General features: G+C 39.5%; 1 protein-coding gene across 5 annotated transcripts in view; it reads left to right on the forward strand.

Annotated features, from left to right (window-relative positions):
• The window catches only part of CEP112 (centrosomal protein 112), a 175446-nt gene that overhangs the window by 126523 nt on the left and 34377 nt on the right, over positions 1 to 14546 (forward strand). For all 5 annotated transcript variants that reach the window (XM_075519264.1, XM_075519266.1, XM_075519263.1 and 2 more), the window contains 2 exons: positions 2122 to 2184; positions 6103 to 6252. In XM_075519264.1, coding sequence (XP_075375379.1) covers positions 2122 to 2184; positions 6103 to 6252 — 213 coding nt within the window. The remainder of the gene's footprint in view (positions 1 to 2121; positions 2185 to 6102; positions 6253 to 14546) is intronic.

Below are 14546 nucleotides of genomic sequence, written 5' to 3' on the forward strand. Positions count from 1 at the left end.
AGTTATGGGTGTTTTATTATTTATTGGGATTTCTTCTGTGGGTTCAGGAGGTTATAAAGCTGCTTCTCTGAAAGATGAAGACTTTTACCCCAGGCAAGCTGAGTGAGAGCAGCTGTAATGCGATCTTCTTTGCAGTGCCTTGCTGACTACTCTCTCTCCCTTTTCTGGGAGTACCAGTAATTTATACTATTCCTGTAATTTATTTTTTACTTTTTTCCCTAAAGATAAACGGGCAGTTTCAATCCCTTCATGATACGCAGTGGTGGTAAAACGTAATCTGAAACTAGATGGCAATACAGTGGAAAGCGCGTTAACATGGGTCAGCCTGCGTACAAAGAAATGTAGCACGCATAGAGCTGTCTGGCATGACTGCTTCTGTGTTACTGCTCTCTTTTTATTTATGCAGCCCCACAATAAGCCCTTACAGTGTTTGTGGCACACTTTAAATGATAAATGTAGAAGAAGTGGAATTTAATTTGTTCTGGTGCTCCAGAATTCTTGTATATGCTGTTTTAAACCAATATGGAGCGCCACTATCTCTATTTAGAACAAAAAGCAACCAGAGCGTGTGTTCTCAGAAATCATGCTCCTTTTTGATGATTGGTTTTGATTAACTTTTTTAGTAGATTTCTCAGTACCAACAAACAGATGAAATATAGAGACCTCCATCTATTTCATAATGTTGGAATCTGAAGGGGTTCCAGATCTTAAATTGCAGTATCACGTAAACTTTAAGATTATTTTTAACTGGCTGTAATATACTTACATTAAGCTGCACCATACATAACTGCCTGGATTGTACGAGATGATTCGAGCCCTATCATGCTTTGCAGTGATTCGCAAACGCTGTCTGCAACTTTAAGCTCCTAAATTTATAGTCCAGTAAAATCAATAAGGCTATTTGCTTGACTGCAATCCCTGGGGTTTGCAGGACTGGAGTTTCAGTCTTGCAACTGGATCCAAGCAGGGTTCAGAGGCTTCAGGGGGCCCCCGCGGCTTCTGTGGTCCCCCAAAACAGGCGCTGGCGCGCAGGCAGCTGAAGGAGCCTGTGTTTGTGCGCTGGATGCTGTGCCGTAAAACTAAGGACGACAGATCAAAGATTTGAACACGAGGTCAGATAGATTTTGAAAACTTAATCAGCTTAAATTTGCTTCAGAACTCAGCTTCGTGATATTCTGTCCCCCTAAGAAAATATTTATCTTAGACACCTGTCCTCAAATTTTAGAGCCAAGAACATGAGAGCGCTTAGCGGTTCATCTGAGGACAGCGTGTTGAGGACGGTCTATTGATATAATACGGTGGCACTTGGCAAGAAAAATACAAATCAGAATTGTGTCCTGAAATTAAATTGAATTTATTTTTTAGTTATTATCAAATCATTTCTGAAATTAAATTAATTGAGGAAAAAACCTTAAGAGCTATTTTTCCCTAGAATTCTAGAAATATTTGCTTATTGGATTCCAATATGACAAAGCAGCCTTGTTTTCAGTTTGTTTTATTCTTTATCTTTGAGTTGCGGAAAAAAATGCTAGGAGAAGGAAAGAGCTGTATGGCCAAGAGCTGCCGGTTGGTTCAGCTGCACGTTGGGTCGATTCGCAGTGTAATTGCCACCTTTAAAAAAGAAGGGACGTGCAATGGGACAGACGGCGGTTGCAGACACCAAGCTGAGACACGAAGCCGTGTCCTCCGTGTCGTGCTGCACCCTTGCAGCCTGTGCTCGGGACTTTCCCCTTTCCCTTTCCCTCCGTTCAGATGCGAAGTCACCCCGATAAACTCGCGTGTGTGTTGCCTCCCTCCCCCTGCCACACACACACACTCGCTCTCGCTCGCTCTTTTTTTTTTTTTTTTTTTTTTTAATCCGCAGAAGTCTTTATGTTTTTCTAATAATTGGCAGCAGAGGTACAATTTCTCCCCTCTTTTAAGTGATGAATAGTTGGCCCGAGATCAAAGGCAAGCCCTTGCGGTTTTTTGGCTGCCACAAAAGGGCGTTGGAGTTGGCGCGGGTCCCAGCCGCTCAGCGATAGGCATGTGGATGAGGTGCCAAGCAGAGGGGTCGGTGGCAAAGTGTCTGTACACGTTCTTCATCTGAGCTAATCTGGTTGCCTTTTGTGTGTATTTCAGGCAAACAGCCGGCTGAAGCAGACTGAGAAGGAGTACAGTCAGAAGCTGGCTAAATCCTCGCAGGTAGGTAGCGAGAAGGCAGGAACCTCATGTGAATCCATTTGATTTGGAAACTTGATGAAAAGTGTCATTACTTCTGCTCTTGATGATCAAGAGAAGCCATAGCCATTTCCCAAATCAAACATCCAATGTCTTTCTTGCAGATTTTAACCTTTCAAAAAACACGGAGCATTAAGCTGACCAGAAAAAACGGGTGGGGTTTTTTTTGAGTTCTAAATTCCACCTTTTTCATCTGCTTATGTCCCTGCCCATGGCAGGGCGGTTGGAAATAGATGATCTTTAAAGGTCCCTTCCAACCCAAACCATTCTATGCTTCTATGTTTACTTTCTCCTCTCCTGAGGACCCAAGAGGGCTGAGTCCTCCGTCAGTCGGTGGGAAGGAAGGCGAGGTGTCCCGTCAACCAGCACATCTCGTAAAATCGGGAACAGTTGCACAACCAGGACTTGCGTTTCGTGTCACAAGGTGGTGTTTGCCCGCACGGCCGATGGCAGGGCGGCAGGCCCAGCTGTGCCTTCTTGATGTTTGTCGTTGCTCCTAGCCAGTTCAGTGTTTTTGCCCAAAATAACGCTTTGAAGAATGTCAGGGTCCTGAAAGCAAACTGGTTTGGACTTGAGTTTCTGTTCTTCGGAGTAGTCTTTTGAACATGGAAGATGAAAATGTATGCTGACTTTACATATATGCTTAAAAATGATAAGACAGGATGATTTTTAAATATTTCAGCTTTCAGTTTGATTGACAGGTAGTACTGAAGTGTAAAAAAATGATGGAGATGCATCCAGAAGTTAAGCTTTTAATAATAAGAAAATTGCCACGAGGATTTATGTGGAGGTGTCATTCTTCTCATTCCTCCCAACCACCGCAGAATGCCTGCCTTTTACTTGCAAAGTGTGTTTTCAGTAATGGTAATAATAGTCTAATAATACTCTTCTAAAATCAATAAAAACACTACCAAGAATGGTTTAGAAGCCTCGAACTAGGCAGAGGTGATCAGTGAGAGAATGACAAACTACAAACTTTACTGTTTTACAAACACTTTAAAATATTTTAAAAGTCCTGATTTCAGCTTTTCAGCTACCTTTGAGTCTCATTCTCTGTAACACTTGTCCAAAATTTTGGCTTTGGTTGTTTCAGTGAAATTTATTGGACTATCACTTTTTCACACGACATTTTTTGAGACTGCATTTATCAGAATCATTGGTAAATATGTTTTTACACTATATTTCTAGAACCTGGTGTGTATTTGCTGCAAATTTATTTGCATACAGAGAGGTTGTGGGGTCTCCATCCTTGGAGAGACTCAAAACCTGACTGGACATGATCCTGAGCAACCAGCTCTGCGTTTCTCTGCTTTGACCTGGTCCCTTCGAAGCACCCTCACCAATTCCACAATTCTGTGATAAATCAGAGAGAATGGTCTCCTAAATGCCTTTTTAGTAATTTGCTGAGAGCCTTATTTATAAAGAAAGAAAGAAACAACAACAAAAAAACCCCTATTTTTTTATCTTGCCAGCTGAACCTGAATAGCAGAAAATTGATAAAGCTCAAAAAGTAACATTTGATGCATGCCAGAGCTTAAGGAAGAGATCCTTTTCATTGCTAACTCTGTTACCTTTTGGCACTGTCATTTTTCTGCTATTGCCATGCCTAGTGAGCGTAATCACAAGTCAGCCTCTCTATGCCAGACATAGTTCACTGTCAGAACAAAAATGGGTCTTGGGCCATTCATTAAAGAGAGATGGAATAATTTAAGTATCTCTCAATTTTTAAACAAGGGGTGAGGGAAATTGCTTTAATTGTTACAGCGGGAACACCTAGGTAGTATAGTGCAAGGTAACAACTATTTAACCTAAATGTCGTCATAAATTTTGTCAGCCTGAAATTTATTGGCCTGTAGAATAGTCTCAAAATGGAAAAATTTTGAGACGTGGGGGTTTTTAAGCTAGGCATTGCTGTAGCACGCTGTTCTCTTTACTGGGGAGAGATGGACCCAGTGACCAGAACTGGCGTTCCTCTGCGCTTTCTGTGGCAGACACAACACATACATCATGCGTCAGGGCTACTTGGCACGATAGAGGAGTTTCACCCCGATGTCTGAATTTCTTTACTTTTGTGGGTTTGAATCAAATCCCTGAAGTCACTTGAACATAGTCTTTTTTGTAGCCCAGTATTAATAATAGGTCAATTGCAACTTTTCTTGTGGTCATGTTGCTGACAACATCTGTCTAATCTTACTCTCTGTGGCCTCTTGGAACATTCACTTTTAACACCCACACAGAGAAGATATTTCAAGAAATTTCCTCTGAAGTTTATACAAAGTAAACAGATTTTTTTCTCTGAAAAGTACTGCACAAAGCAGATCTTTCTCCATCAATTCATGCTGAAACTTCCTTGCATGCATTTCAGAACTCTTATGCTAGGCCAGGGTCTTAACCCAGTAAAAGCTTTAAATTTCACATTTGCGTTATGTTAAAGGGTTTGGTATTTTGTTTTCTTTTTTAAAAGTGACAAAATGGAACATACACAAAGTGGTATAGGTTTGCATGGCTTAAAGTTGTTATCTCAGTAGTTTATATGATCCGTCGCTTTCTCCTGCTTTCTCACTGCGTGTGTTACACGCCTAGCAAAGCCACGTTTGTGCAAATTGTGTCATCTCAATGTTGATCTAAATTGCAAAGCCAGGGATACTGCTTAATTCTGCCTCAAGAGTTACACCTATCCAGATAATCTCTAAACTTTGGCCCATTGATCTCATTAAGAGCAAATAGCCTTCCTTTTGATTGCTATATTATCTTTTTTAATATGTATTTGTTTTCAGGAAAGAAATACAGACATATCCATGTAGGTTTTACTCATAATCTTTGTTACTCTCTGGGGTTTTCAGGTAGTAAAACAGATAAATAAATTTCCAGTAGAGTTTTAATCAGTCCTTTTCCTCTTCCCCAGAGATTCTAGTACTTTCATTTGTAGAGTACTTCTTATTCTGTTAGTCCTATATCCTGTTAGTAGTTCTAAAAAAAAACCCAAACATTTTTTCCTAAATAACTGTGGCCTTAGTATAGTTAAATGTTTCTCTACCAATGAGGAGGCCTTGCAAACACACGGGTCTGAGCGCTCTGGTAGTCTCTCCCTGAACTGCCTGTGTGCTGAAGTGTTTTTAGAATTAGACTATATTATGCTGTTACAGCAGCTTAACCTTAAGCTTGAATATATATACATTAAAGTCAGTGACTCTCCCATATGTTTAAGTGTTTTGCTGGGTGATGACTTACATGTCAGCATAAAATTCTGTAAATATGCTTGAAGGATCAGCTTTAGTTACGACTTTCCACAGTGATAAAAAAGGTGAAAGAAGTACATTTCAACAAATCATGAGAGAATCATGTAAAAGGTCTAGCTTAAGGGTCCTGGACATTGAATCAGGTCCCCACTGTATTGCTAAGCAGAATATGCTCCTTTCAGCAGCTCAGAAATTTCACTATCAAGTTTAAATTTCAGTCCAGTATGTAAATTTGGGGTTTCTTCTTCTCTGCAGTATCAAGCTATAAAGTATCCTTCTAGAAAACAACCACCACCATCACTATGTGAATTTGCAGTACTGGTTTCAGTGCAGTGGAAGACTGGAAACATGCTCTATTTTGAAGATCACAGATGTGCTTTGTTCTCATGATTAAATATTTTGGAATGTCATAGTGGAAAACCCTTCCAAATATTTTGTGTTCAGCAATTTTTGTCATTCGCAACCTTACCCTATTCCTTTTTCTCTGCGTGGAATTTCGTGCTTGCTACTGTGTAATACATTAATTTAAAATATTTACCTTGCACAGCAGAGTATGCCAATGCCATGCTTGTACTGAGCATAAAAACATGTAAAATACATGCCTTCCACTGACGAGAGATTTAGCATGCTGTTTTCTTTTTAGATCATAGCTGAACTTAAGACAACCATTTCCTCTCTGACGGAGGAGAGCAGCCGGCAGCAGCTTGCCGCAGAGCAGCGGCTCCAGGAAGTTGTACAAAAGTTTGAAGATAAGAAGCAGCAACTGATTACAGATAATGACAGAGCAATCAAGGTAATCTGGGGATTTTAGTCACTGATGCTACTGGCTGTTTGAGTGTAATTAAAAGTTCTGCAGTGGGCAAATGAATGGAGGTACCGGTCCTGTTCACACAGCGCTCACTAATTCCATTCACTGGACCTTGACTTTGATGTAGCTGATGACTCAGGCTCTCTTTCCTCTAGCTGATCATATGCCCGCATAAAACCTTTGGTTTTGGCCAGTCAAATCCATCCACTTCAGTCAAATACTTGAAACTTTCCTTTCTTTTTTAAGAAAAACGTTCTCTTTTAAGAGAAACGTTCTTAAGAGAAACGTCTTTTAAGCTTTTAAGAGAAACGTTCTCTTTCTTTTAATATTGACTCAGATATTTTAACATATTTTCAGCACCTGTATACAGTGCTTTCAGTACTTGAAAAAAAAAAAAAAAGGTGAAGAATAGGAGAGCCGAGTTGCACCACCTGAGAGCCAGCAGTACGGCACGGGCTCTAGCTTGGTTTTCACAAGGCGATCTCACCTTTCATGCTTAAGGCTGCAGTGAAGGAAAGCGTGTCCTTAGGTTCCACTGAAAACAAAGTCTCTGCTAAATATGAATGGAATAAAATATTTGTTATTTGTAACTTTTGTTCATTAGATTTCTATACATATTTTGCATCAGAGTGGCATTCTCTGGTCTTTTGAAAAAGAAGCTTTAAGAGACTACAGGTTCTGAATATTCAGGCTCTGTTCCTTGCTGCTTTGACACCCTGATTCAAAGCAGCTGCAGAGATTCCCACCTGCAGAAGCAAGCAGAATTATTTTTTAGACAGTTTTCCTTTCAGAGTAGTAAAGAGCAATGGAAGATTTTTGAAACTATGTAATCTGCTAGGGCTGACAACCAAAACACTTCATTAAAAGTTGTACAGGAGAAGGAAATGCCTTTTTGTCTTTATAAAGATATTTGCTAGTACCAAACAAACAATTCTGTTGTTAAATCTAGAAACTCATGAAAAAATTAACTCCTACAGTTTTTCTAACTTTTTGTGCTGAAAAGAAACCATGGGAGTTTTTACATGTTGGACCCATCTGATGTTCAGTTATGGTACAGTTAACGCTGTCCTCAACGTCTGAATGATTCGCATAAGGAAATGAGGTTGACATTACTATCTCATCATCTGCAGAGTGTTCTTCTTGTTTAATGATTTATTTTTTTTTTTCCCTCAAGGAAAATGTCTGTCTGTATTTGTGTGTGTGTGTGTTGAGGAAAAGAATTTTCTTATCGATTTTTAGTCTCTTCTGTCAAGGTACAACCACATAGACGTTGGCTATAACCCGTTATCCAAACGGAATCACTAGAGGTAGCTTGTATTATCACTAGGATCTGCAAATAGTTAAATCACATTATTTTGTGGTACAGGTGGATTTTTGCCAATTAGGAAAATGTGCTATTTGTAGTTCTCCACTTTTCCAGTGGCCTTCTAGATATACAGAAACCCTGTGCCAGTGGAACAGTTTTCCATGTAGTCAGAAACATGCTGTAATTCAACAGTTATCATGCAGTATACCTTCTTGAGTTATATATTTGAAATAGGTATTTTAGACCATTTACCAGCTTTTTTCTTAGCACCTGGTGCAAGTCCTACTGTTGAATTTATGGATTCACCTAAACTAAATTACATTCAGTGGAAACAATTCAGCTGTTGGTAACAACAGTTTTTGAACACTACCAATGATAGGTTTTATGAAATCCTTCTCCATGTAAATCTGTGTTCGGCTCTTATAAACTTAATTTTGACATTGTTACGTCAGAATGTAATGAAATACATAAAAACTCTGCACAGGGTTTCTGAGCAGTGTCCCAGAGACATTTTAGCACCGGTGCTACGAGTATGTTTTGTAAGATTTGGTCAACTTGGGGAAGAAATTGCAAGAGCTGTTATGCTTGGAGTTCCTGAACTCTGTTTAGTATCATTAATATTGTACTTTAAAAAAAATCTTCCTTTGAAACCACTGATTTAATGGAAATTTACTGAAAGCCAGATACCCAAACAGAAAATTCTTAGGAATGTAAACTGCTGTGTATGCTTCTGGAAGCAGAAAGAGGTGTTTTTAATATTTGATCACTTAGTATTTTTTAAAACCACACATACTTCTAGACGAGCATATGCAGAAATACTTTGCTTTTTATTAGCCTGGAGAAAAAAAAAAATTGGTTTTCGTGAAAGTGGAATCCTAGATGTCCTAGAGATGGGGAACAACATCTAACCTAGAGCAAGCTGAAGACCTTGAGGGAGGATTAAAGAAACATTCTAAAGACAAAGCAATTCTTAATATAGCGTAAGCCTTTGAGAAAACTTAATATAATATAAGCTATTGAAAAGACTATCGTTAAAAGCGGGCATTTGCTAAATATAACATTGATTTAAACTAACATTGAGGAACAGATTGCAATTTCCTTTATATGGTATTGGGTTGACTTCCTGTAAGACCTTCCAATTATTATTTCCTTTCAAAGGGAGAAATACATTTTTACAGAAACCAACTGGCTCTCAGAGAAGTTTTGGATTTAGTCAGTAAAGTGATATCCAGATGTGGATGCCATAATACATGATTTTGATGTTAATTCAAATTCCTGACTCTCTTTGCTAGTTAAAGATTTCTAAATTGTTGTTATTCCACAATTGTATCTATCTTCTTAATCTTTTTTTTTTAAATAGTATCTTAAACATTAGTGAAAAAGAATAAATGAGACTTTTAAGGACATTTTGCTTCTTTTGACAACCTAAAAACCCAATCTGAGCAACCCTTTTTGGCTTCAGATGGCCTCAGTTTGGGTCAGTTTGAGACAAATGCTTAAAGTCCTTGGCATTCTGTATTACACCGGGATTTGTCTGGCCTAAGGGCAAGTCAAAGTTTGTGCTGTCAGGGTCATAAAATCGGGATAAAATTTTGGCTCATCACATTCCTTTCTTGTGGCTTATAAAGTAACCAGTTTGGATGCCATCGAGTTGCAGGGTCTAATAGCAAAGACCTAAGAAGCAACGGCCTGACAAGGCGTTGAACAACTGAGTGACTCCCGTCGCTGCCTTTTTGCTGCTGTTGAGTTTGAGCCTGTTGGGATTACGACAGCGTTGGCACAGAGAGCGATCCCAAAAGCACAGCTCGCTGTTTAGTGCTGTAGTTATCTTTGCTTTGAACTTACCAGGACTTGCATTCTTTGGAGCAGAGTACAAGGACACTGCAATTGGCCTGGCATGGGGCAAATCCGGCAAAGCTCACCTGGTCTCTGTGCCATGCCTCTCCTGCAACGTGCTTACACTTCAAAGATCGGGAACCATTGGTTTAGACCATAGGATTAGTTGAGAGCACAATTATATTAATGCCCTGCAGATGCTTGGAAAAGCTGCTTAAATTGCCATGTCTGTTAACCCATTTGTGATGCTTTAGACTGGGATTTCGGAAGGCACCCTCCAGTAAGGGTTTGGGTGCTGAACTCTTGAGAACGTCTATGCAGGAGCTACGTTGGTCGTTGAAGTGTAGTGTAAACTTATTAAGGCTAAATTTAAACTAGTTTTCTTGCATCCCGATAGCAATCTAGCCACAACAACCCAGAGCTCAATACAGTCAAATGGTCAGAGCCTTTACCTGACTTTGCTGCTGCTTTTGGCAGTGGTTACTGGCTGGACTCAGCACTAGCATAAAGTTGACTGCATTGTAAAGATACCTTGAGGTTATTTATGAAATCCCAGCCTTAGTTTTTTTTTTATTAAATCCTTTTGGATCCTGGGATTGAAAGTGCAAAACAGTTCCTGGGACTGGAACTGCAAAACATGTTCAGAGCATTTTAATGACGAAGTTGATGGCCAAGTGGGGACTCCACATCAAAAAGTAGATTCTGGAAAGAAATGGATGATGGAGAGCATGCAGTGACAAACCCACAACAGAAAAGGGAGAAAATGATGCTTTTTTTGCCAGAGGAACCACATTTGTTGTTTGGCTCATACTACAGATTCTAGGATTCTGTTATATCCCCTGAATTAACACCAAAATTTCATTAGCAAAACATGGTTTGAAGAGGGCATATTTCAACACTTTGTGTGTCAGCCAGCTTATGATCAGATTAATTCTGTTAATAAATAAGACTTAAAAGATTTTTAGGAAAAAATGTCATATAGTAATGTTCCCCTTCATGTGAAAATTTTTGAAACAGTTGTTTTTCTTTGTTATGTTTAAAAATGTAGAGAGGGAAAAAAAAAAACCCAAAAGTGTATTTTATAGGCATAGCAGAACAAAGGAGAAAGCTTCTGCTTTTAAAGTGTCTGGACCTATGTGGGCATTGAGTACTCTCACCATCATCATATATTTGCTAGACGCTGTCGTATCTTGGAGCAAAAAGATAATTTTCTCTATGCAAAGGTTGGACTGAGGGTTTCAGCAACCCAGTGAAATTTCTCAATGCAACTGTAAGAGGATACTTACTCTGCTAGAGCTATGCTTGAGTCAGTCCTTGTGTGGAGTACTCTCTTTCCTTTTCTTCTGGAATACTGTTTCCACAGGGGCTGGGTTTACATGGATATCACTCTCTTTTGGCATGTCGTGCCAGCAAATTGCCCCATAAAGAGGGTGCGTGGTCACTGGGGCTCGGTGCTCGGAGCACCCGTCTGCCGCCCAGCCCACCCCGCCGCACTGCCTGTGTCCTGCTGCGCCGGGGCCGCATGCCTGGCCCCGTGCCCTTCTTGTTTGATTTGCATAATCCCCCCTCCCTTTCATGTTTGGTTCCTGCTAAAAGTAAAACAAATTATTTTAAACCTTGGGATGTTTTAAAGCATTCGGAACATTTCTTTAAGGGCACCTGATATCTTTGTTTCCAGAAAGTAGTTGTCAAAATATACTGGCGGTATTTACAAACGTCTCTAAAATGCAGGGTATCAGAAGAACTGTGTTTTTAAAAATTTTGTGAACAAGCTAATTTTGCGTGTAGTTATATTTCATTATCAACCATGTTTATTAGCAAATTCCACTTGTAATTACAAATAATATTTTGTAGTAAAAGAAAAAGCATGTCAGAGCTGTGGGAACATGAACTGAGTGACTGTAGTCCTGCAGAAGTATAGTCTGTTGTCCTCAAAATACCTTTTGGAATACCCCCATCGTACTCTGCAATACCCAGTGTTGGGTTTAGTAAGAAATAAATAATTCTAATTTGTTGGTTTAAAAGTCCCGAGCAAAGCTAACTCTCAGTATTTTAGATGTCCTTGTTAGTGTTTATTAAGGGAGGAGAGACATCAGAGAGCATACAACCTAAATTGACCTGATCTAGAGTACAGAGAAGCAGCATTTTTGGTCCTATCTTACAGAGGAGACACTGGAGGGTGGAGCCTTGACTTTGTCCAAGGTTTGTGGCAAAGATGGAAATTAACTCCCGAGCTCCGGATCCGTGCGTCAGTCGGTCCCTCAGCCCTTCTGCGAGAACAGTTTCGGGATCCAAACAGTAACAAAACCATAGAGTGATTTTGGAAATGAGATCACCCAGTGTTAAAGCCACATCTAACAAGTGCATTGCAGTCTCGTCAGACCCTTTTGAGAAAACCGGGCCAGTTCAGTTCTTTACCGTTTTGTTAAGGCTGCTGACAAGTTTCCAAGCTGTGGCAAATAAAGGCGGAACAATTTACATGTTCAGCATTTTCTTTGTATTTACAGCAGAAAGACTGTAATGGCTGGTTGTTCAGAAGGCTATGAGCATGTGTAACTGATAGTACTGAGGACATTAATTAGGAAAAAGAACCTGTAAACTCAGTGTAAACTAAAACCAAAAACCTAGAACTTAGGGTGAAGACATATATTATTTCAAGGACTTTTTGTTAAGTGAGTCTTGACTTGCTCTCCTCTCCAGCATACATTGACGCAGTAGGGTTAGCTGTTATAATCTAGACTACTGTTGAATAGCTGTTTAATAAACTTTTGCTAATAAGATCCACATTATTTATAAGCTTTTTAAATATTTTATTGTATTTTTTATTGAAACTTGGCTGAAGGTGTTTGGGTTTTTTTTAGCTAGCAGTGCCTGTGAAAAGGAGGTCAGCGTTTCACTGTTGAAGCTGACACTGACTCATGTCTTATAAGACATCTGGTCGGAACATGCGTTACTGTTTGTGATGGTTCGATGGCCACAGACATGCCAAATTCTGTCAGTCATTGAAGATCTTCAGAGATGTGTGTGACACAAAGTTCTCCAGAGGGATCTCAAATCCATCTAATTGGTTTTGTGGCTCAGCATTAGCATGATAAACTATTTGGCGTGGTGAGATAAAGAGTTTTAAGGGACTGTCTTGATGTTAAATACACGGAGTCATTTTTCATGGATCTCTATTTCTTTGTCGCTGACTTTAGTCTATAATAATACTAATAACTCTGCAGTGTCTTCTATCAGTGGGGAATTACAAGGCACCAACATTTGTACCTTAGCATTGTAAAGCAGTCATTAAAATTTACCAGGCAAATAACATTATCTTGCTCATAATCTCCTATATTCTGTTTGATCAGCAGAGGAAATTGTGTCTTCCAAAAGAATAGGTAAATGAAATCGGCAGCGCTTTTATGGTTTTCCTTTCCCTTTTACATGGGGTCCAAACTCTGAGGCACCTGTTTTTCACAGTCTTTGTTTATATGAATACTCGTTGCACCCAAATTCAGTCTGTTAGAGAAACGAGAGTTTAGCCCCGAGCTTATCAACTGTTGCTCATGCTCTGTCTCTTGATTCCATTACATGGTTATCTTTGAAAGGCTGTATTGACACATTCATTATAAATGGTAATAGAAATAGGCCTATATTTGTGTTAAGGTTAAAGAGTTGTTAATCACAACTGAAATTCTGATTTTAACAAGTCCTCTCTCCTTTTCAAAATCATATCTCTGTTTCTGTTGCCACAGAAATTATTTCATTGTCTGAAGCATAGTACCTTCTCTTCAAAATTACAGGGTTTCAGATGTTTGGCCAATCAGGCAATCCGAGTGGCTGAGCATCTGTAAGTACTTTATAATATCTTTGACATGCTTTGTGAGACAAAGAATTGAGTCATCTTTTTTTCCTGCAGCAAGCTTTGCACTCTGGCATTTTTCTTGGCTTTTCATGTCTCAACACATTGAAGAACTTACCATGGCCAACAGCAAATTCGTACTTACAAGTTTTATAAAAGACTAGAGCTAGTGCTTGCCTAGTCCTCTGAACTGCAGTCCAGTTTTATCCGGCAGGTTTAAAAGTTTGTACTTTTACTTTTTCCTACGTTATCGTTGTTGTCCTTGGTGTTTTGCTTTCCCTCCAGAAGGCACTTTGCTGCATGAAGTCCTTTTTCTTTTTTTTTAGTCCTAGAAGGGATGCCCCCTTACATCTACCAGTCTCCAAATTATGGAATTAAAGATTCCATAAATGCATAACAAACTATGAAGTCTTATATAGCGAAGCTGTCGGTTTCTTTTGATGAGGTGGACTACACTAATTTTGCACTGGGAAAATGGTGAAAAGGAATTCAAAACAAGCCATAAAATTCACTGCTTTTAACTGACAGGACAGGAGTAATAACACTGAGTGGGGTCCTAGGCGATTAGAAAGGTACAGAGAAAACACTTTTATTAGTAAGTGTTAAGTAATACTGACATAAGCCTATGCAGCTCATAAAGGCAGACAACGTTTATGATATAAGAAAATGAAAATTAGCTTTTTAAGGCTGCTGTGATGGTTACAGTTTACTGTTGCATTTCAAAGATCTTTTATTCTCCAGAGAGCACAGGGACTTTTATGTGGAGGAGAAGGTGGCGCTTAGAAAGAAAGAGCTGGGGAGATACCCAGGAGTGACGAGGCAGGCTGCCTGGGAGGAAGAGCCTGGCCTCAAAAGTCTGGGACTTTACTGGAGAGAAAAAAAAAAAAAAAAAAAAGATAAAGATAAAAACAAGTGTCTAATGTCCTCCAAACACAGGGCATCTGTAAAACAGTCTGTGCATAGGACTGTGTAGACTTTCCAAGGGCTGTTCTTTGTTCCAGTTCCAGTGAGTTCCTGGAACGCAGCCTCCTTCCCTGCTCCTGGAACAGCCTTGACTGCAGGGCTTCTCCAGCCGTGTAGGTGGAAACACAATATGTGTGAACTATATATTCAACCAACAAAAGATTGCTGGAGAAAATGACATCTTCAAAGCAAACCTTCCGTAGTCCACAAACATTTATTACTCTGTAGTAAAGATTTTTAAAGCCTGGCACAGTAACACAAGTTGCAGGGTTTGGCAAATAGAGATTCGGGGATGTGGACCTGGTCTACTTATCAACGTACATTTCCCTT

The sequence above is a fragment of the Mycteria americana genome, chromosome 16 (assembly GCF_035582795.1).
Source record: "Mycteria americana isolate JAX WOST 10 ecotype Jacksonville Zoo and Gardens chromosome 16, USCA_MyAme_1.0, whole genome shotgun sequence".
Taxonomy (NCBI): domain Eukaryota; kingdom Metazoa; phylum Chordata; class Aves; order Ciconiiformes; family Ciconiidae; genus Mycteria; species Mycteria americana.